We start from the raw sequence: 23,689 nt of genomic DNA on the forward strand, positions 1-23,689 counted from the left end.
TGTCCTATATGTTGGTCTTTAAACCATTTTGAGTTTATTTTTGTTTAGAGTTTAAGGGAGTGTTATAATTTCATTGATTTATGTTTGGCTGTCTAGCTTTTCCAGCCACTCACTGAAGAGACTGTCTTTTCTCATTGTATATTCTTGCCATTTTTGTTGCAGATAATTGACCATAGATGTGTGGGTTTATTTCTGGGCCCTCTCTTCTGTTCCATTAATCTACATATCTGTTTTTGTGCCTGTACCATGCTGTTTTGATTACTGTAGCTTTATTGTCTGAAATCTGGAAGGTATATGCCAAACTTGCAGCTACTTTTCTTGGTCATTCTTTTGCTTTTAAAAATTGATAAATTGGAATTTTACATGTCACGAATTTGAGATGAGATATTGAACATATTCTAAAAATTTTTTATTTTAACATTCTCTTTGTCTTCCTCCTTAAGCCTTCCTCATTGTTACCAGAGAAAACTTTCTAATATATCAATCTGGCCATGTCTCTATATTAGTAATATCCTTCAGTGGCTCATCATTATCTGCATAATCTGACCCCTATCTACCTTCCTGGCCATACACCCCAGTCCTCTCATCGTGGTGTTTCTTAAGAACCTTATGGTGTCTCACAGTTTTGTGCCATTGCTTGTGCTGTTTCATTTCCTTGGGAAACTCTTTACCTTTATGATTGGGGCATAGCCTCAGTAATTTCTTTCCCTCTTTTACTCCCTATTATGAATTTTCAATTGTCTGTTTTTGCCCCACATTCTCTTTTCTACTGGAGTAATATTTTTACTTATTTTTATGTCAGCCATATCGTATGACTACTAACCTTCAAAATGTAAAGTTTATCTTATATTGTTTATGATGTGAAATTATTCAAAATAATGATATTTCCTTTTTTTTTCTTTTTTGGACTTTTAATGGGCATCATTGATTTTGTACCTGTTTTTATTTTAATTGAAATGTTGATTTACAATATTATGTTAATTTCTAGTTACAGCATAATGATTGAGTATTTTTATAGATTGTATTCCCTTTAAAGTTATCACAAAATAATGGTTATGTTTCTTTTTGCTGTACAGTATATCTTTGTTCCTTATCCATTTTATACATAGTACCTTTTTTCTTTTAATTAATTTATTTTTTATTGAAGGATAATTGCTTTACAAAATTTTGTTGTTTTCTGTCAAACCTCAACATGAATCATTCATAGGTATACACATATCCCCTCCCTTTTGAACCTCCCTCCCATCTCACACCCCATTCCACCAATCTAGATTAATACAGAGCCCCTATTTGTGTTTCCTGAACCACACAGCAAATTCCGATTGGCTATCTATTTTACATATGGTAATGTAAGTTTCCATGTTACTCTTTCCATACATCTCACCCTCTCCTCCCCTCTCCTCATGTCCATGAGTCTATTCTCTATGTCTGTTTCTCCATTGCTGCACTGTAAACAAGTTCTTCAGTACCATTTTTCTAGATTCCATATATATACATTAGAATATGATATTTATCTTTCTCTTTCTGACTTACTTCACTCTGTATATCAGGTTCTGGGTTCATCCACCTCATCAGAACTGACTTAAATTTGTTCCTTTTTATGGCTGAGTAATATTCCATTGTGTATATGTACCACAATTTCTTTATCAATTCATCTGTCGAAGGAGATCTAGGTTGTTTCCATGTTCTAATTATTGTAAATAGTGCTGCAATGAACAGTGGGACACATGTGTCTTTTTCAGTTTTGATTTCCTCAGAGTATATGCTTAGGAGTGGGATTGCTGGGTGATACGGTGGTTTTATTCCTAGTTTTTTAAGGAATCTCCATATCGTCTTCCATAGTGGCTGTATCAATGTACATTCCCACCAACAGTGCAAGAGTGTTCCCTTTTCTTCACACCCTCTCCAGCATTTATTGTTTACAGACTTTGATGATGGCCATTCTGACTGGTGCGAGGTGATATCACATTGTAGTTTTGATTTGCATTTCTCTAATAATGAGAGATGTTGAGCATCTTTTCATCTGTCTGCTAGCCATCTGTATGTCTTCTTTGGAGAAATGTCTGTTTAGGTCTTTTCCCCACTTTTTGATTGAGTTGTTTGTTTTTCTGGCATTGAGTTGTATGAGCTGCTTGTATATTTTGGAAATTAATCCTTTGTCAGTTTTTCATTTGCTGTATTTTCTCGCATTCTGAAGGCTTGTCTTTTCACCTTGCTTATAGTTGCCTTTGCTGTGCAAAAGCTTTTTAAGTTTAATCAGGTCCCACTTGTTTACTTTTGTTTTTATTTCCATCATTCTAGGAGGTGGGTCATAGAGGATTTTGCTTTGATTTATGTCATCGAGTGTTCTGCCTATATTTTCCCCTAGGACGATTTATAGTTTCTGGTCTTATATTTAGATCTTTAATCCACTTTGAGTTTATCTTTGTGTATGGTGTTAAGAAGTGTTCTAATTTCATTCTTCTACATGTAGCTGTCCAGTTTTCCTAGCACCATTTATTGAAGAGGTTGTCTTTGCCCCATTGTATATTCTTGCCTCCTTTGTCAAAATAAGGTACCCATAGGTGCATGGGTTTATTTCTGGGCTTTCTATCATGTTCCATTGGTCTATATTTCAGTTTTTGTGCCAGTACCATACTGTCTTGATGACTGTAGCTTTGTAGTATAATCTGAAGTCAGGAAGGTTGATTTCCTCCAGCTTCATTCTTCTTTCTCAAGACTGCTTTGGCTATTCGGGGTCTTTTGTATTTCCATATGAACTGGGAAATTTTTTGTTCTAGTTCTGTGAAAAATGCTGTTGATAATTTGATAGAGATTACATTGAATCTGTAGATTGCATTTGGTAGGATAGTCATTTTCACAATATTGATTCTTCCTACAGTGTCTTATAATTTTCTGTGTACAGTTCTTTTGTCTCCTTAGGTAAGTTTATTCCTAGATATTTAATTCTTTTTGTTGCAGTGGTGAATGGGATTGATTCCTTAATTCCTCTTTCTGATTTTTCATTGTTAGTATATAGAAATGCAAGTGATTTTTGTGTATTGATTTTGTATCCTACAACTTTCCTAAATTCACTGATTAGCTCTAGTAATTTTTTAATATTGTCTTTAGGGTTTTCTTTGTACAGTATCTTGTCATCTGCAAACAGTAAGAACTTTATTTCTTCTTTTACAATCTGGATTCCTTTTATTTCTTTTTCTTCTCTGATTGCTGTAGCTAAGACTTCCAGAACTATGCTAAATAATAGTTGTGAAAGTGGACAGCCTTGTCTTATTCTTAATCTTAGGGGGAATCCTTTCAGTTATTCACCATTGAGAATAATGTTTGCTGTAGACTTAGCATATATGGCCTTTAAAAGACACTTACTCCATGAAAGGAAAGTTATGACCATCCTAGACAGCATATTAAAAAGCAGAGACATTACTTTGCCAACAAAGGTCTGTCTAGTCAAGGCTGTGGTGTTTCTAGTGGTCATGTATGGATGTGAGAGTTGGACTATAAAGAAAGCTGAGCACTGAAGAATTGATGCTTTTGAACTGTGGTGTTGGAGAAGACTCTTGAGAGTCCCTTGGATTGCAAGGAGATCCAACCACTCTATCCTAAAGGAGCTCAGTCCTGGGTGTTCATTGGAAGGACTGATGTTGAAGCTGAACTCCAAAACTTTGGCCACCTGATGTGAAGAGCTGACTCACTGGAAAAGACCCTGATGCTGGGAAAGATTGATGGCAGGAGGAGAAGGGGACGACAGAGGATAAGATGGCTGGATGGCATCACCAACTCGATGGACATGAGTTTGGGTGGACTCCAGGAGTTGGTGATGACAGGGAGGCATGGCGTGCTGCAGTACATGGGGTCGCAAAGAGTTGGATGCGACTGAGCGACTGAACTGAACTGAACTGAACTGATGTTGAAGTAAGTTCCTTCTGTGCCCATTTTTTGAAGAGTTTTAATCATAAATGGATGCTGAATTTTGTTAAAGGCTTTTCCTGCATCTATTGAGATGATCATATGGTTTTTATCATTCAATTTGTTATTATGGTGTATCACATTGATTGATTTTTGTATATTGAAGAATCCTTGCATTCTTGGAATAAACCCAACTTGATCATGGTGTATGAGCTTTTTGATGTGTTTTTGAATTCTGTTTGGTAAAATTTTGTTGAGGAATTTTGAATCTATGTTTATCAATAATATTGGCATGTAGTTTTCTTTTTTTGTGTTGTCTTTGGTTTTGGTGTCAGCATGATGGTGGCCTTGTAGAATGAGTTTGGAAGTGTTCCTTCCTCTGCAATTTTTTGAAAGAGTTTTAGAAGGATAGGCATTAGCTCTTCTCTAAATGCTTGATAGCATTCTCCTGTGAAGCCATTTGGTCCTGGGCTTTTGTTTTTTGGGTGGATTTTTGATCACAGCTTTAATTTCAGTGCTTGTAATTGGGTTGTTCATAATTTCTATTTCTTCCTGGTTCAGTCTTGGAAGATTGAAGTTTTCTAAGAATCTGTCCATTTCTTCCACGTTATCCATTTAATTGCCATATAGTTGCTCTTAATAGTCTCTTATAATCCTTTGTATTTCTGCATTGTCTGTTGTAACCTCTCATTTTTCATTTCTAATTTTGTTGATTTGATTCTTCTCTTTTTTTTTTCTTGAGTCTGGCTAAAGGTTTGTCAGTTTTGTTTATCTTCTCAAAAAATCAGCTTTTAGTTTTATTAATCTTTACTATTGTTTCTTTCATTTCTTTTTCATTTATTTCTGCTTGGATTTTTATGATTTCTTTCCTTTTACTTATTTTGGGGTTTTTTTGTTCTTCTTTTTCTGGTTGTTTTAGGTGTAAGATTAGGTTCAATGTTTATTCAATGTTTTTCTTGCTTCTTGAGATAGAATTGTATTGCTATGAACTTCCCTCTTAGAACTGCTTTTGCTGCATCCCATAGCTTTTGAGTTGTCATGTTTTTATTGTCATTTGTTTGTAGAATTTTTTTTTTATTTCTTCAGTAACCTGTTGGTTATTTAGAAATGTATTGTTTAATCTCCATGTGTTTGTGTTTCTTACAGTTTTTTTTTTTTTTCCTAATTGATATCTAGTCTCATAGCGTTGTGGTCAGAGAATATGCTTGATTTCAACTTTCTTAAATTTACTGAGGTTTGATTTGTGACCCAAGATGTGGTCTATCCTGGAGAATGTTCCAGGTGAACTTGAGAAGAAGGTGTATTCTTTTACATTTGGATGGAATGTGCTGAAGGTGTCAGTGAGATCCATCTCATCGAGTACCTTTTTTCTTGATCCTATACCTGTATATTGCTTCTTCCTACTTCCTTCTCCTTTCAAATCGCAAGTTTGTTTACTGTATCTGTGAGACTGTTTCTGTTTTGTTATGTGCATTCGTTTTATGTTTTAGATTCTCCATATAAATAACTGAGTTTTTGTCTGACTTATTTCACTAAGTATAATACTCTTTAGGTCCATCCACATTATTGCATATGGCAGGATTTCATTCTTTTTAATGGCTGACTAATATTCCATTGTGTTTGTGTGTGTGTGTGTGTGTGTGTACCCATACATCTTTATCCATTCATCTGTTGATGGAAATTTGGGTTGCTTTATGTGAAGGAAGCTTAATCTTTGAGCAGTAAAATATTTTAATGATGTTCTGCCAATTTTCAATTGCTCTGCTACTTAGGAAGTCCTAAATCAACACAAAGCTTTATATATATTTATTTATATTCTAATTTTTTGGTAGCTTCAATATTTACATGTAATCACAATCCATGTGGAATGTATTTTATTTGTAAGGAACAATAAAAGAATCTTTACTCCATTTTTTTTCAACTAGTAAATCAATTGGCCCAGCATAATTTATTCATTAGTCTTTTTTTTTCCCCCTATTGATGTTTTAGATTAACATTCTAGGATTTTTGGTCCACTGACCTTTCTTTTCCATTAATCTGTATTTCAGTTATTTAAGCACATCACTTATTCATTTAAATTCATGATATGTTTTAGTATTAGTCATATATTTATTTTCTATTGCTATGCATTAAATTACCACACACTTAAGTGGCTTAAAACAGTATCTACTTTATCTTATTTATTATCAGTGTCTGCAAATTATTAGTCTGGACATGGGTTACTTGGATCTTTTACTCAGATTGCATGTGGCTACGATTAAAGTGTCAGCAGGTGCTGTGGGTCCATGTTAGTGAGGTTTGGGGGTTGTCTTTCAAGCTGATTCATATTATTGGTAGAATTAGGTTTCTTGCCGATTTAGAACTCACAGTGTCTTTCATCTTTTTCAGTGCTAGTAGGAGAAAATCTTTTTGAATCTCTTGCTTTTTTAAGGGCTCCTACCTGTTTAAGTTTGGTCTACTTAGATAATTTCCTTTTTTATTAACTCAGAATCAACCAATTTGAGATCTTAGTTACATCCCCAGAATTCCTTTTGCCATATAATATAATCTAAGGATTGAAATTCATCATATCCATGAGGATAAAATCATGTAAAGGTGCACACAACGGGGTGGGAATCTTGGGGGCTGTCTCAGAATTCTGCCTACCACAGTGGGGCAAGTCTTCCTTTGCTCTTTATGTTTTTCAGAGTGTTTTAGGATCTTTAAACATTTATTCTTCCAAGTAAACTTCGTTGGCCAAAGCAAAAAAGCACCCTGTAGTTCTTTCAAAATGTCTGTACATTTGAAAATTTTTATTACAGAATATTATGAACCAAGTAATATAGCAAAGCAAGCTCAAACACCTTAACAAGTAAGACATGGCCATCCTTATTACCCCGTAGATTGAAGCAAGCACTACTTTTTTTGGTATTTCATTTGGAATTGCTTTAAACCGACAAGTTTAAAATTTATGAGTTTTCATATATCTTACACATTTCTTGGAAATTAGTTTTTGTTATGTCATATTTAGGATGCTGTAGTTATAAAATTGTTTTCATTATGCTTTCTTACTGGTTCTTGGTTAAATACGTTTTCATTTTGTATATAGCTGTTCTACTGAGAATTTTACTTGTTCTTTAAGGTGATGAGGTTTTCTATCTGGAAGCCAGTCATCTGAAAAAAATGCATTTTTTATTTTAAAATGCTCTGTGTCTGATTTCAGTTTCATATTTTATTGCATTTGACTAGAACTTCTTAACTTGGTGTTACACATTTCGGATGACTGCAGTTTTTCTTGTGTTTTGTTTTTTTGGTGAATGCTTCAAGTCTTTCATCATTAAGTGTCATGTTGGTTGATTAAGTGATTTTTCTTTTATATGTTGAAATTCTTTTTAAACCATGTTGTAGAATTTCTGTTGTTTTGGTCAATGTCTTTACCTATTGACTTATTATACTTGTATTGCCAAAGGATAGATGAAAGGTATTTGTTTTGTTGGCTTTGTTTTAAATTCTGTACATTAAAGTTTATATATTAGTTTTAGAAAAATTCTCAAGGGCACCAGAAAATCAAAGAATATGGAGAAGTACAGAATTCACAAAAACTGTAATATATATGTGTATATAGTATCATATATACTTTGTTGTAATTATGAAAGTATTACTAAATTAACTTCTTATGGCTATGACAGCAAAATGTCTTTACTATCTGTTTTTGTTGGCATTTGAATTAGAAATCAAGTCACACATCTATCATGAACCTTGTGCTTAAAGGTCTAGTCTGGCACTAGTCTGGTAAGTTTTAAATCTTTTTTTGCAATCATGGAAAAGAATATGTTTCTGCCTGAAGCAGTTGTCAAACAAGCTTCTTTCATCGACAGTCAGACACAGGGCAGCTGAATGAGGCTGTTTAGTCTAGAGTAAATGCTCACAAGATTATAAGGTCATCGAGGAAATGTAATTATGCAGTTGATTCCAGAATAGTTTTTTGTAGTGAGGACTTTAAGACTATTAAATCATAGTATTAATTAAATATATACTCTAAGCTCAGAAGAGCAGCAATAAATTAATAGATTATTTAGTTTAGTAATTAAATTATAACTATAAATTATTACAATGAAATATAGTTTTAATTCAGATTCATACAGGACCCTAAAAAAGGAAATTCCATTTATTATTGGAATTTGCTCAGTTTCTACCAAATCACTATAAAATTCAGTTGACTCTGTATATCTATATGTAATTGTCTCCATTGGGAAATGAAGCTTCATAGTATTTAGCTCATGCTATTTGAGAAAAGAATTGATTATCAGTTCTTTTACTTTTGTTATTCATTTGATTATTATTCGTTTGATTATGAAGCACCTCCTATGTGTCAGTTACTCTTCTACGTACTAAGAAAACAACAGTGAACAAAACAGAGAAGACACCTACTGTCATGAAGCTTACATTGTATTGGGATGAAGTGAACAATATAAGCACACTGATGAATTTGTCAGACGGCAGTATTTTGGAGACAAATACAGCACGATAAAGGGATATGTAGTGACTGGTATAGAGTGTCATTTTTACATAGGTAGTAGTGGAATCTTTTGTAGGATGATATTTGAATAGACATGAACTAAGCAAAGAAGCTAATCATGTGATATTATGAGGAAGGGCAGAGGAACTATAAGTGCAATGGCCCTGAGGTGGGTGTGTATATAAGGATGAGAAAGGAGTCCAGTGTCTGCAATAGCATGAATTGGAGAGGAGATAAGGTCGGGATGGTAGCGGTTTTTTATGTAAGAAGGCAGACTGACTCTAGTTAGATCATATAGGGTTTTTTTTAGCTGATGGCTAAGACTTGGGCTTTTATTATCAAGAAGAAGAGAAGTCATAGAATTTTGAACAAAGATGTGTCATATGACTTATATTTAGAAGGGTCTGTGTAGGAGAGTGGATGGTGGATTGAAAGCAAGAAAACTTGCAACTGTCCTGGATTAAGATTGTAAGGGCTTATACTAAGATGGTAACAGTGTAATTGCAAAGAAGTGGTCAAGTTATGAATATAATTTTGATGGGATAGAATATTGAATTTTTGATGGATTGGATATGTGTGTGTGTTGGAGGGGCGGGATGTTACAAAAAGTTCCTCCTAGGGTTATATCTGAGGTAAAAGTTGCCATTTAAATATGATAAGGGAGATTAGGGGGAAGGGTTCTCTGAGGCAGACAGTTGTGTGAGTTGCTTTAAGTTCAGTTATTTATCAAATATTGAAATAAAATATGTGTCTAAAGAGCTGCAAGAACTGGGAAAAGATCCTTAGCAGTTCTTATTTATGGGAGAGTGAACTGTCATGAGTTCACTACAGGAGAAGCCAAAGAAGAAAACTCTTCTGTGCTCATAGTCACGTCTTTGGGTAGTGCAAAGCTAGAACTACGTTTTTAGTTTCTTAGTACGTTTTCTCTGCTGTACCTTACAGGCAAGGCCATCCTATATACAGAGTTTTCAAAATATGACTGAACTTAATTTTTATTATGCTTTTGTTGTGGTTAGTCGCTAAGTCGTGTCCGATTCTTTGTGACCCCATGGGCTGCAGCACTCCGGGCCTCCCTGTGCTTTGCTTTTCCAGGAGTTTGCCCAAGATCATGTCCCTTGAATTGGTGATGCCATCCAACCATCTCATTGTCTGCCACCCTCTTCTCTTTTTGCCTTCAATCTTTCCCAGTATCAGGATCTTTACCAATGGATCGGCACTTTGCACAGGTGGACATAGTATTGGGGCTTCAACTTTAGCATCAGTCCTTCCAATGAGTATTCAGGGTTGATTTTGTTTAGGATTGACTGGCTTTAGATTGTTTTAATTTCAGATAGTGTTTCTGAAGGCAACTGATTCAAATTATGTAGCAACTTTTCTTATTTTATTCTCAAAAAAATGAAAACAAAATTTTTCTGTGCTAAGTACAAGCCAAGGTTTCAGTCTCCATTTTTTCCCCATGAGGAAAATAGTGCTGAGGGCATTGTGAGCCACAGGCCTTTGAGTCAGAGCTCAGGTAAAGCTGCCTTGACAGCAGAGGTGTCCGAGGGTGGGGTGGTAGGAATGGCCTGTTACAGGTACAGGCAATAAAGGGTTGCATTGTATAGAGAACTGAAATCTATATGCAGGTCAAGAAGCAACAGTTAGAACTGGACATGGAACAACAGACTAGTTCCATATCAGGAAAGGAGTATGTCAAGGCTGTATATTGTCACCTTGCTTATTTAACTTCTATGCAGAGTACTTCATGTGAAATGCTGGGCTGGATGAAGCACAAGCTGAAATCAAAATTGCTGGGAGAAATATCAATAACCTCAGATATGCAGATGATACCACCCTTATGGCAGAAAGTGAAGAGGAACTAAAGAGCCTCTTGATGAAAGTGAAAAAGGGGAGTGAAAAAATTGGCTTAAAACTCAACACTCAGAAACTAAGATCATGGCATCTGGTCCCATCACTTCATGGCACATAGATGGGGAAACAGTGGAAACAGTGACAGACTTTATTTTCTTGGGTTCCAAAATCACTGCAGATGGTAATTGTAGCCATGAAATTAAAAGACGCTTGCTCCTTGGAAGAAAAGCTATGAGCAACCTAGATAGCATATTCAAAAGCAGAGACATTACTTTGCTGACAAAGGTCCATCTTGTCAAAGCTATGGTTTTTGCAGTAGTCATGAATGGATGTGAGAGCTGGACTATAAAGAAAGCTGAGAGTGAAGAATTGATGGTTTTGAACTGTGGTGTTGGAAAAACTCTTGAGAATCCCTTGGACTGCAAGGAGATCCAACCAGTCCATCCTAAAGGAAATCAGTCCTGAATATTCATTGGACGGACTAATGCTGAAGCTGAAACTCCATTACTTTGGCCATCTGATGTGAAGAATGGACTTTGAAAAGACCCTGATGCTGGGAAAGATTGAGGGCAGGAGAAGGGGACAACAGAGAATGAGATAGTTGGATGCATCACCGACTTGATGAACATGAGTTTGAGCAGACTCCAGGAGTTGGTGATGGACAGAGAAGCCTGGTGTGCTGCAGTCCATGGGCTCCTTTTGGCTGTGACAGTTTCTCAGACTTTCCTTGGTTTTGAGGACCTTGACAGATTTGAGTAGTGGTCAGATAGTTTTCAGAATGTCTTAGTGGTATAGTTGCTAAGTTGTATCTGACTCTTTTGACCCCATAGACTGTAGCACACCAGTCTCCTCTGTCCACAGGATTCTCCAGGCAACAATACTGGAGTACATTGCCATTTCCTTCTCCAGGGAATCTTCCCAACCTAGGATTTGAACCCGGGTCTCCTGCATTGCAGGCAGATTCTTTACTGACTGAGCTATGAAGGAAGCTCATAGCTTATGTCTTAGTACATGCTATCCACATGTCTTATCACTGTTGATGTTAACCTTGATCACCTGGTTGAGGTATTATTTGTCAGCTTTGTCCACTGTAATGTACTCTTATCCCTTCTGTCTTTATTATACTCTTTGGAAGAAAATCACTATGCACAGACTACACTTAAGGAATGGGGATTAATGCTCACTTTCCTTGAGGATGTAGTATCTATGTAAGTTATTTGGAATTCTTCTGCATTGGCGATTTGTCTCTTCTCCTCCGTCTGTTTGTTTATTCATTTTCCCCCGTCCTTAAGGACTAGTGAATATTTATTTTACAGTTTGGATCATAATCCAATTTTGACCATTTGAGATGTTTTAATTGGCTCTGGTACCCATTTGCCTTTCTCCCATCATTGCATCTTTTTATAAGTATATCTTTACTTTTGGCACTGCAAGAAGCTCCAAGGTCCTGGTATATGTATTTCTTGATTTTGTTCTAGAAGGAACCATTTCTCTAAGAAGCCTTGGTTTCTTTTATTGGAGAATAGTATTAGAAACCAAAATGCTGGACTAGATAACTCACAAGCTGGAATCAAGATTGCAGGGAGAAATATCAACAACGTCAGATATGCAAATGATACCACTTTAATGGCAGAAAGTGAAGAGGAACTAAAGAACCTTTTGATGAAGGTGAATGGGTGAAAGAGAGTGAAAAAGCTGGCTTAAAACACAGCACTCATAAAACAAAGATCATGGCATCCAGTCAGTCCTATCACTTCATGGCAAAGAGATGGGAAAAAAGTGGAAACAGTGTCAGATTTCATTTTCTTGAGCTCCAAAATCACTGCAGATGGTGACTGCAGCCACAAAATTAAAAGACGCTTGCTCCTTGGAAGAATAGCTATGACGAACCTAGACAGTGTATCAAAAAGCAGAGACATCACTTTATGGACAAAGGTCTGTCTAGTCAAAGCTATGGTTTTTTCCAATGGTCATGTTGGATGTGAGAGTTGGATGTAAAGAAAGCTGAGTGCTGAAGGATTGATGCTTTTGAACTGTGGTTCTGGAGAAGACTCTTGAGAGTTCCTTGGACAGCTAGGAGATCAAACCAATGTCAATCCTAAAGGAAATCAATCCTGAATATTCATTGGAAGTACTGATGCTGAAGCTCCAATACTTTGGCCACCTGATGCGAAGAGCGAACTCATTGGAAAAGACCCTGATGCTGGGAAAGGTTGAGAGCAAGAGGAGAAGGGGGCGACAGAGGATGAGATGGTTGGATGGTGTCACTGACTCAATGGACATAAGTTTGAGCAAATTCAGGGATATGGTAAAAGACAGGGAAGCTGGTATTGCAGGCTACCTACTGTCCATGGGGTTGCAGGGAATTGGACACAACTTAGCAACTGAACAACAACAGAAACCAGTATCTGTGCTTTAAGTGTTCCTGTGCTCCTGGGGTATCTTTGCTCATAAGATCTGCCAATATTTTGAATCAGTAGATCATTTTGGAGGGAGTTGGCTCTGTCTTAAAATACAGTCTTTTGATTCGTGAACAGTCTGTTTTTCCATTTATTTTGGTCTTCTTTAAGTTCTTTCAATAATGTATAATTTTGGCAGGCAGGTCTTGCATATATTTTGTCAGATTTACTCCTAAGTATTTTATAGTTTGTTATTATAAATGGTATTTAAATTTTTTTTTCAATTTATGGTTGCTTTTTTCTGGAATGAGCAGATATTTTATATATTGATTTTGTAGCCTATAATATTGCAGAACTCATTAGTTCTAGTAATTTTTTGTAGTCCATTGATTTTCTTAAAATATAAATATTCATGTCGTTTGCAAATGCTATTTTACTAGGAACAGAAACATTTAGGGTTGTTGTTTTAATTTTTATTTTATCATTATGAAATGATCCTTCATTTCCGATAATACTCTTTGCTATGAAATCTGATTAGTTTGATATCAAAACAGTCATTCCATCTTCCTTTTTACTAGTGTTAACATGGTATGTTACTTGTGTTAACATGTTAAGGGGCTTTAACTGTTATTTTTAAATAATAAATATTTTCCAATTTCTTAGTTTAAAATTTAAATATAGAAAATATAAGTAGATATAACTCATCTAAATGAAATATCTTTGGGAGTCCTCAGTAATTTTTAAGAGTGTAAAGAGGTCTTGAGGCCAACAAGTGTGAGAATTGCTAATCTGGTTTATATATATATATATATATATATATATATATAAAAGATATATGGCTTTTGTAGTAATCATCTGTTTTCTCATCCATTTATTCACCAAATGCTCATTAAGCCCAATTTATTTTTAGGAAATAAAAGTATGTAAGTCATCATTTTGTGCAACAAAGAACTGTTGATATAGAATTATGGGATACAATGGTATGTGAGTAAATAGGATACAGTGGAGTATAAGATATATACTGCCATAGTGTTAACTATTTTTGGCTTAAGCAACATAGACTTTAGTGTTAAACATACCTAGTTTTAAATCCAGGCTCTGTTTCTAAGCTGTGAGAACTTGACCTTTCTGAACCTTACTTTTCTTATTTGTAAAATGAAGATGGTAATAGAATCTGTCTCTCAGGATTTTTTGTTTATATAACTTAGTTTATAGCATTTAAGCTTTTGATTCCTAGGAAACATTTAATAAATGTTAACTGTTATTGTTGTTTAGTAGTATAGAAGATTTTATGTACCAATGGAGAGGGAGAGGTCACATTAGTTTTAGAGGCAAAGGAAGAATTAATGGAGGTGGATACTTCCTGAGTGAGTCTGACTTTGGCCAACACTAGGAACTAGTTGACAGACAGAAGGAATGCCATTTAGTAGCTGGGATTACATACTGCCTCCACCTGATGAACAATTAGTGTGGTTAATGAGTATCACTAGGATGATAAATTACCAGTAGGAATAATGTCACCTGTTCCTTTTATATTTTATTAAACATAAAATGCAATAAAACCAAAGTATTTAAGGCTTATTATCATATTAACTTTTTAGTAAGAGAAGAGAACATACTCTGCCTGAGTTTGATTTCTGGATTTTTCACTAATTTTAATTCCCTGGACACTTTACTAATTTCTGTGTGTCTTGATTTACTCATTTTCAAGATATGGATAATGTTAAGTGCCTATCTCATGGAATTGTGAGTATCAAATGAGTTAATAAATGATAAACCCTTGGAGTAGTATCTGACACATGATAAGTGCTGTATAAACATTAGCTATTTGAGTGACAAATATTACCACTGGAGTTAACATTTCTTACTGAGAATATTGCTGATATGTAATGAACCCTGTATATATTGAACTTAAACTTATTTTAAAATTTACGTCCAGCTTAATTTTGTTGATTGATTTTGTTTGTTTTTTCCTTATACTGATCAAGTTGCATTTTCAGGCACAGTTAATTTTAATATAAAAACAATGTCAAATTATGTAGTCTTGGTCATTTAATTGTCTAGCATGATATATATGAAATTAATTTTTAATCTAAGTGCTGTTTCTCTTTCTGTAATCTCTACTTTTTATTAAGTGCGATGATTTTTAAAGACCTGCTAAGAGTAATCATACCCTGTAGTTTGTTTTTTGTCCAAATTTATAGCAACTATAAAAATATCTAACTTACTTACATCATACCATTGAGAATTACTCACTAGTCAATTGTGTAACAGAAGTAGTAATCAAGGAATGATTGTTAAAAGCGTAAACAGATAAAGAAGTGAGATGAGTATACTAGTAGGGGGATTTGTCTTTTATCTTTTTTTTTTGGCTTAGTGGCATGTGGAATCTGAGGTCCCTGACCAGGGATTGAACCAACGCCCTTGGCAGTGAGAGCACAGTCCTAACCACTGGACTGCCAAGGAATTCCCTTGTCATTTATCTTTTGCTTGTAGTTGTCGTAAAGAAGACTTAATGGAAATTGTTAAGTGTTTTTAGAAGGAGTTTTGAGTTTGTAAATAATAATTTTAGTAATAAGCATAGAACAAAAATTAATCACCTAGAGATTTATATTCACACTGGGGATAATACTATAAAGTGAGAGTCTTTAAAAACATCAGCAGAAATCTCTCTTTAATTATATGTTGACTTGCCCTTTAATTGGGGGTACTGTAAAGTGTACAATAGCTCATTAATTCTTCATTTCCTTGGTGAGAACTCAGCATCACATGCTAAAATTCAGGTAACTCTTTTGAGGTATGCCCTGAAAGAGTCATATTTTTTTAAAAACCACTTTCAAGTAGAGGTAAGTCTGTCTTCTTTGAGTATGTAGTAGAAATTGTATTTCCATTTGAAGAGACTGATTTAAAAAAAAAAAAGGAAAAGTACTCTGGAGATTGAGTTGTTAGGAAATTATTAGACATGTGTAGCTTGGTGACTCTTTTAACCTTTCAAATGTAAAACATGTTGGCTCTTAGGTTAAAGAACCTTGCTAATTTATAGTTATCATGTTCTATGATTGCAACTTAGGTCTGTTTTCTTTTGCTGTCCCCTTCTTAACTAAGATATAATTCATGCTTTTAATTTCTCTGAATCCCTCTACCATGAATTTTCCAACTAAATTAAACATCATGCTTCAGAAACGTTAGATTTTATACAAGCTACTAAAAATTGTCATTCACTCCTATTTTTAGAAATAAAAATTATAAACATTTATATTTGAAAGAAAATACATGCAATTCACTCTAATGCATTAAGACAAATAAGGTTTTTCTTCTCCAGTTGTCACATGCGGCTTTAAGGGCTTCTATTAAAATAAATAAATTCTTTGAGTTTTCCCTATTATAAAGATAATGTATATTCATTATAGGAAAACTTTGAAAGCACAGTTAAAAGAAGAAAAAAATTTCCCATGTCTACTATTTAGTTGTTTTTTTTTTTTTCAGTATTCACAATCACAATAAACCATAAGTGGTTTGTGTTAAATATGCTCAGGAAATAATAACCAATATTTCCTATGCTTTCTTCTTAGTACTTTATTGCTAAATGTCAACTACCTTTCTCCTGGTTTGGAAGAAGTCAGTGTCACCACTCTCCAAACAAACATCCAACAAGTGAAAACTAGATAATTGGTTCTGATGGTATAGAATCAGAATATCTTCAAGGTTTGCTTCCAATAATATTCAGTTATTTTAGCATTATAAGAGTGCCCAGAGTTGTCATTATTCTGGTTTGAAGGTACTGTTGCCATGTTTTTTGTTTGTTTGTTTGTTTGTTTCTCTGTATTACTGGTTTTAAATGTAAAGACATAAATCCTAAAGAGTGGGAGTGGAAAAACAGGGATGGTTTTCATTTGCTACAATTTCCTGTGAGACATGGCTCTAAACAAGTCCCATATTTACACAAGACAATATAGTTTTACATACAGTGGTGTATTCAGCACATTTTGAAATTCTTTAAACAGTCATCTGTATTTAATTCTTTCATAGTAAATGTGTTTAATAATGCTAGGTGAAATTTGAAATAATTTTAAAATAATTTTACAGTAGAAACACCAGTTAAATCAACCTTTTGGTAATAAATGTCAAAAAAAAGTTAATTATTTTTGCTGCCACTGCAAAATCAATTGTGTAACTGTTCTTTTTAAACTGACTTTTATAATACATTACTAAATTCTGAATGCTACACTCCTGTAACTTGTCAGAAGCAGGTTTTGGTTAATAGATATTTTCAGTGATGTAATGGGAAATTTTGGCAGTGAGTCAGAATATAATGGACTGTGATTAATGTTTTAATAAGTACATTTCTATTGCTCATGATGTAGAGGAAAAATGGTTTCCTGCTAGGATTGATAGGAGAATAGCAGGTGTGCATATAGTGTTTTTTAAAAAAGAGTTGAAATATTTTTCTTAGAATAGCATTAATATTTTTATATGGCTAAAATTCATTATCATATGAGATACATATGTTACTACAGATGCCAGCAGTTCATTTGGAAAAATAAAAGTAGGGGATGATTACTGATTGCCTAATTAAATCTTTTAATTTTTAGTCTTTGTATTCTTATGACACCATGAACTGAAATCTTTGTAGTTTGATATTCATTCTTAATATAAGCTAAGGAATCTGCTTACATTGTAGGATATATGAGTTTGCTCCATGTTTCTAAAACATGCACAGTGTTCAAAAAATTTTTTAAATTAAAAATAAGTTTACTGAAAAGTGTTATTTCTTAAGGCCATTAAGTACACAGGTTGATAGTCAAATGGAATAGTGATCATGTGAGAATTCTCCACTGGAAAGGCCACAAGTTCAGCCTATGAACTCAATAAAGTTCAGAAGTTTGGAAAGTTAAACCCCAGGAGATTTTGTGTCAGCTTTGGAATCTGAGTAAGTGAAGACAAACCAGAGGAAATACTGGTGTGCCGGAATTGAGGGATTGGTTTACAGTTTTCTTGTTCTTTCATTTTTCTCAATTTAATTTTAGCAACTTATATGCAATAAGTATGTGTTGTTTGTTGTAGGTAAAGTGTCCTAGGGCTCAATGGATATGTCCCATTTGGGAATAGTATATTACTACTGCAGGCAGCCTTTGCCCATGTTTATCTTTGAAATATACATAAAATTGAACATTTGTCCAACTGGGTACTTTGCTGGGAAAAAGTTCATAATTTTCATCAGGGTCTCAAAGGGATCTTGATCCCAATAAAGAATCTAGAGTAATGATTCTTAAACTTTGCCATACATCAGAGTCACTTGGAGGATTCATTAAAACGCACATTGTTGAGCTCTCCTTCCAGGGTTTTTGATTCTGTAGGGCTGGAGTACAACCCTAGAATTTTCGTTTCTGTTAATAATAAATTCCGCAGTGATACTAATACTGTTGATTGGCAACTATACTTTGCAAACTCTGGTTTAGCCTTGGTAAATAGCCTTCTAGACCTTTTCATATTTTCATGTATAATACGTATTTTTACAAAAACACTTATGCTGTATTATGTTACCTCTTTTAACTTTATTTTGCTGTCTTTTCATATTTATCTATAGCATCATTAAAATTTTTCCAAATCATTATTTAACTAGTTCTCTAATAGGCATTTAGGTAATTTTTCATTTGTTATTTTTATAAATAGATTGTTGTTAAATTTGGGTGCTATCTTCCAATTATTTCATTAGCAAAATCCCTGGATTGAAGCATAGACATGATTCTGAGGCTCATTTGAGGCTAAATGACTTTGACATCTGACACTTGAACACTAATAAATATAACGGCCACCACTTTAAAAGAGACAGAAGTTTTAAATTTTAAACAAAAAGCTTATTTAAGGAAACACTTTTCCTTGATTTTTCATTGATTCAATAACTTGCATCTTTTTAATGATGAAAACTTGTTTGATAGATTTTTCTAAATTAAAACACATATTTCAGTCTTTGTTACATTTCTAGAGATTAATAATAGCTTTAGAAATATTGGGGGAAATATCTGTCATGTTACTTTATTATATGTCACATATGCATAGTTTACAGTTTGTGCAAAAATTTATATTACTAAGTTTGTGCCAGTAACCTCCAGAGAGAGAGATTGTCCTGTAAGAAACCATACTGTTATATGGAAGAGGGTCAAAAAAGCCCTGAGAGAGACAGTAGAATTAAAAGGATAAATTGGGGTCTACTGGTAGCATGCATGGGCTTTCCAGGTAACTCTGTGGTAAAGAGTCAGTCTGCCAATGCAGGCTGGATTTGATCCCTGGGTCAAAAAGATCCCCTGGAGGAGGAAATGGCAGCCCACTCCAGTATTCTTGCTTGGAAGATTCCATGGGGAGCGACTGGTGGGCTGCAGTCTATGCGGTCACAAAGAGTCGGACACAATTGAGCAACTGAGCACAGTACGGCACAGTAGCATGCATAGACCATTCTGTTAGAGAAGGGGAGAGATTTGAAAGAGCATGATGCCTTTGATAGAAATTTGTTCAAGTAGTTCAGTCTGATTAGAGCACAGTTTGTAACAGAGATTGACAAGAAACTAATTGGGATCCAGATCATGAAGAGTCTTATTTGCTATATTAAGTACTTTGAATGATGCATGGTTTCCTCTTTTTATTTCTTTGTGTCTTAAAGCAAGGTTGAAAAACCACTGTTTTCTCTGTAGCTGGACTCTAGACCATACAATTTTAGTAAGAGGAAATTTTTGAAGAACCTTTCATAGGGGACATATTCAGATTCACATTTTAGAAAAACACTTACGAATGCAGCAGTGTAGAGATGTATTTGAGCAGACTAAAATTAAAAAAAAAAGATAGCCTAAAATAGAGACATCTAAACAGGGAGGATGGAGTTAAGAGAATGAATTCAAGAGAGATTTAAGAGATAGAATTAGTAGGATTTGGCAACAGATTGCACATAGAGAATAATAATCTAAGAAAATGGCAAGGCTTTTAGCTCAAGTGTCTGAATGACTCGGTGGTGACTTTCATAGATAGAGTGGGGATCTCCTTCAGAGTTTCACATGGCCTATGGAACATGACACTCAGACACAAGTCTGAGTGTGAGAGGTACAACAAGCATCCTGAATGACTAAGGCAGCTGCTTCAGGCTTTCTTTTTCACTGCTCAGTCTCTTTGCCTTCTGTGTCAAGGGAGGCCCTGAGAGAGAAGTCAGTGGGGGACAGAGACTGCATTTATTCTGCTGCCAGAGAATATGTGCAGCTGCCACTGCCTTCTGATTCACCACCACCACTTGCCACAGCTGCTGGGTTGGACCCAGCAGTAGTAGGTAGATTTAAAAGCTTCTGTCATAACAAAGCCCATTGCGGAATTGAGTGCACCTTAAAATTTTGTATTTATGATGGTTCTCCAACTTTCGTCGTAGTGTCCTTTATTTTAAAAATTTGTCTGTAGAGATATATGTATATCTATGTATCCATCTATATTGGACTTCTATTGTTCACTTACTACACTGAACTCTTAATATTCATGATTTAGTGTCAGTGAATACTATTGCCTAAAGTCCCAACATGTGTAAAAGTATTTATACACAAATATATAGATACTACATACATAATTTTAAATATATTAAACTGTGGAGTTGTTTTTAGAGTCTGAGAAGAATTGCTTAGTAGTCATGGTAAAAGATTTTAAACACTCCCAAGTCAGTTTTTTAAAGTAATGGTGAATTAATCTACTCCCTGAGATACACAGCCAACTATTTCAAGTTTTTTATTCAATGATTTTAGGAATTAATTATGCTGTTTGTTCATAGGATAGTGTGTACTTAAATATTTGCCTTTTCTAGAATGTTCAAGCATCTTGGTTTTACTAATTTTTCTCTAGTCCAAACTTCACATTATAAGGGTACTGGTTTTCATCCATTTTATATTTAATTATCAAATTTTTTTCCTTTGTAGTATATGTCTTTAGTTTTGCTTTGTATAAGTTTGCTGGACTTTCCTATCTGGAAAGGTAAAGTCTTTTTCAGTTTTTAAATTTTATTTTTGTCTTTATTTTTTCTTTATCTTGTCTATTATTCTGCAATTAGTAATCAGTTTGAGGAGGGCAAAGGGTCATTCAAAGACTGTCTTTGATTTTATCATTCTATTTGGTTATGCTTGTTGGTAATCTAGGATACAAATGTATTGTTGTTATAAAATATATATAAGTGGCACAAAATATTTTAATGAAGTTAATATTCCCCACCTGACTTCTACTTTTCCACTTCTAGTTTTTGTTTTGTGGAGAACAGTATCACCTTCACTGAGTGACTAGGCCAGCCCCTGTCATGTCTATATATGGAATAAGCTTTTTCAATAATTTGTTCTGCTTCTAAATGTATAAGATTGCTTTTGTGTTTAAAAATCACAGCTTCACTTTTTAAAAACGAGTTGAACCTCTCAGTATTATCATTATGTTAATATCAATGTTGCTTTTCTCATGATCAGTAGATCAATTGCCATCCTTTTTTTTTTTTAAATTCTGTAACTTATTTGCTAGAGAGTATTGAACAGAGGAGAATGATGAAGAGTCCTTTTTATTTTATGGTCTCAACTGCATATTTCATTTCTGTATCCTGCTTTGTAGCCTTTTAAAAGACAGATACTTTCAAATTGTCATGATATTGTTTTTAGTTGCACATGCGAAATATGAGGTTTTCTTACCAAAATGTGCTGCTGCTGCTAAGTCGCTTCAGTCGTGTCCGACTCTGTGCGACCCCAGAGACGGCAGCCCACCAGGCTCCGCTGTTCCTGGGATTCTCCAGGCAAGAACACTGGAATGGGTTGCCATTTCCTTCTCCAATGCATGAAAGTGAAAAGTGAAAGTGAAGTCACTCAGTCGTGTATAACTCCTAGCGACGCCATGGACTGCAGCTGACCAGGCTCCTCCGTCCATGGGATTTTCCAGGCAAGAGTACTGGAGTGGGGTGCCATTGCCTTCTCTGACCAAAATATGCAGGTACTTTCTTTTAGTATGAATACTTTGCCACCTAATGACATTAGAAATGTATTATTACTTATCTTTAAGGAAATGATTCCTTATAAACAGGTTTTATTAAAATCTTGCCATGTTTCTTGGGGGGTGGTGTTAAATGAAGTCTAAAATTAAACTTACAAGTTAATTTCTTATTCATTAATATTTCTTAAAATGTTTGTATTTCTTTTGGTTAAAAAGTACATTTTAAGAGAATAATATTTGGTTCATCTTTTTCCTTGCAAAAGGACTTCCCTGGTGGCTCAGATGGTAAAAGTGTCTGCCTACAACTCAGGAGACCCAGGTTTAATCCCTGGGTTGGGAAGATCCCCCTGGAGAAGGAAATGGCAACCTACTCCAGTACTCTTGCCTTGAAAATTCCATGGACGGAGGAGCCTGGTAGGCTACAGTCCATGGGGTTGCAAAGAGTCTGACACGACTGAGCGACTTCACTTTTCCTTGTAAAACCTTAAATTTGCCATAGGTGTTCATCATAATTTGGCTTGCATCCCAGAACTATAATTCCACTTACTATAGCATTTCATTTTTAAGAAAATGCTACCAAGTTTAGAAAATTTGGAGATTTTTTCCTCCTCTCCTTAGTGATTTGGTTGAATAATGATTAATATAATTCAGGGACATATCACAGGTTGAGTGTAAATAGTATTTTAGGTATTTACTTTCATTCTTTAAATGTGGCTTTCATTCTTCTACTTTCATTCTTCCCTGGTGGTTCAGACAGTAAAGCGTTTGCCTACAATGTGGGAGACCTGGGTTCGATCCCTGGGTCAGGAAGATCCTCTGGAGAAGGAAATGACAACCCACTCCAGTACTCTTGCCTGGAAAATCCCACGGACAGAGGAGCCTGGTAGGCTATAGTCCATGGGGTCGCAAAGAGTCGGACATGACTGAGAGACTAAACTTTCTTTCCCTTTTCTTTAAATGTTAAATAAACTTAATTTTACCCTTTACTTAATTTTACTTTTAAGGAGTTAGCTGTTAATAGTATATGTATATATAACGCCCTTATTAATGTCACTTACTTAAAAATCTTAGTCTGCAATATTGACATTAATTCCCAAGGCAGTTAAGTGTATCATACAGCTGTTGTTTAACTTTTCCTATCCTGGACTCTTGTGTTTATCATTTTTAAAGCCATGTGTCCTAGTCATGCTCATTTCTGAATAGCTAAGTATTAATGATTTTACATCATAATTTGATATGCAGTGTTATAATCTATTTTCAGAAAATGATGAATATAATAGTCATCTTAAGTCTTTGAAAACATATGCATCACTTTGTATATGCTAATAAAATACAGTATAGTTTAGAAGATGTGAGAAGGGTTTTGAGAGGTATAGTGCCTGTGTTTAGATTTCAACTGTGTTCTTATTTTGTTTATAACTCTAGTAAGTAACTTAGTCATTGAGTATCTTTGTTTTTTTCCTTACAAAATAGAGATAATAAGATAGGTAGCTTCTATCTTATGCTGTTTTGAGTACAAAATGAGAAAATATATTTAAGATCCAGGATACTGACTGATAGAAGATGAAAATACAGTATGAAAAGTCTAATCTCTTAGAATCTTATTTCTACTGTACTGTTTTTAGATCTGTCGAGTTTTCCTAGCTTTCCTTTCTTTTCTTTTTATCCCGCCCACCACCAGTTTGATCAATTAGGTGTGTCAACTCAATGATAAATGGTTGTGTGGTCATTCTTCCTTATGCTTTTGGCATTAGGTTATTTTAAGGGTTTGTATTCTAATTGTTGAAATAAAGATTTAGTTTATCTGTGAGGAAAACAACTATGGTTTTCTAATGTTTTGAAACATAGTAGCGGATAAGTTTTGTCCTAGTGATTTCACCTTTTTTCTCTTAGAACTGTGGGAAAATGATAGATAAGAATTTGAGGAACAATGTGGAGAAAAAAAGGGGAAGGGGTATGGTAGGCTAATTCCCCACTTATTTATTGAATGACAGATTTGATTCTCAAAGGAGGAAAGGATATGCTCTTTCCATTCAGTAGCTATTAATAG

At 34.6% G+C, this 23,689-nt stretch overlaps 1 protein-coding gene across 3 annotated transcripts in view; it reads left to right on the forward strand.

Moving 5' to 3' along the window:
• The window catches only part of MNAT1 (MNAT1 component of CDK activating kinase), a 211,384-nt gene that overhangs the window by 142,290 nt on the left and 45,405 nt on the right, over positions 1-23,689 (forward strand). Inside the window, exon 8 of one of the 3 annotated variants that reach the window (XM_055538256.1) lies at positions 16,227-16,367. The exons of the other annotated variants lie outside the window; for them this stretch is intronic. Coding sequence (XP_055394231.1) covers positions 16,227-16,323 — 97 coding nt within the window. The 3' untranslated portion in view covers positions 16,324-16,367. Of the gene's footprint in view, positions 1-16,226; positions 16,368-23,689 lie in introns of those variants that run through there. 3 annotated transcript variants of the gene reach the window in all.

Source organism: Bubalus kerabau, chromosome 10 (assembly GCF_029407905.1).
Source record: "Bubalus kerabau isolate K-KA32 ecotype Philippines breed swamp buffalo chromosome 10, PCC_UOA_SB_1v2, whole genome shotgun sequence".
NCBI classification, from domain to species: Eukaryota; Metazoa; Chordata; class Mammalia; order Artiodactyla; family Bovidae; genus Bubalus; species Bubalus kerabau.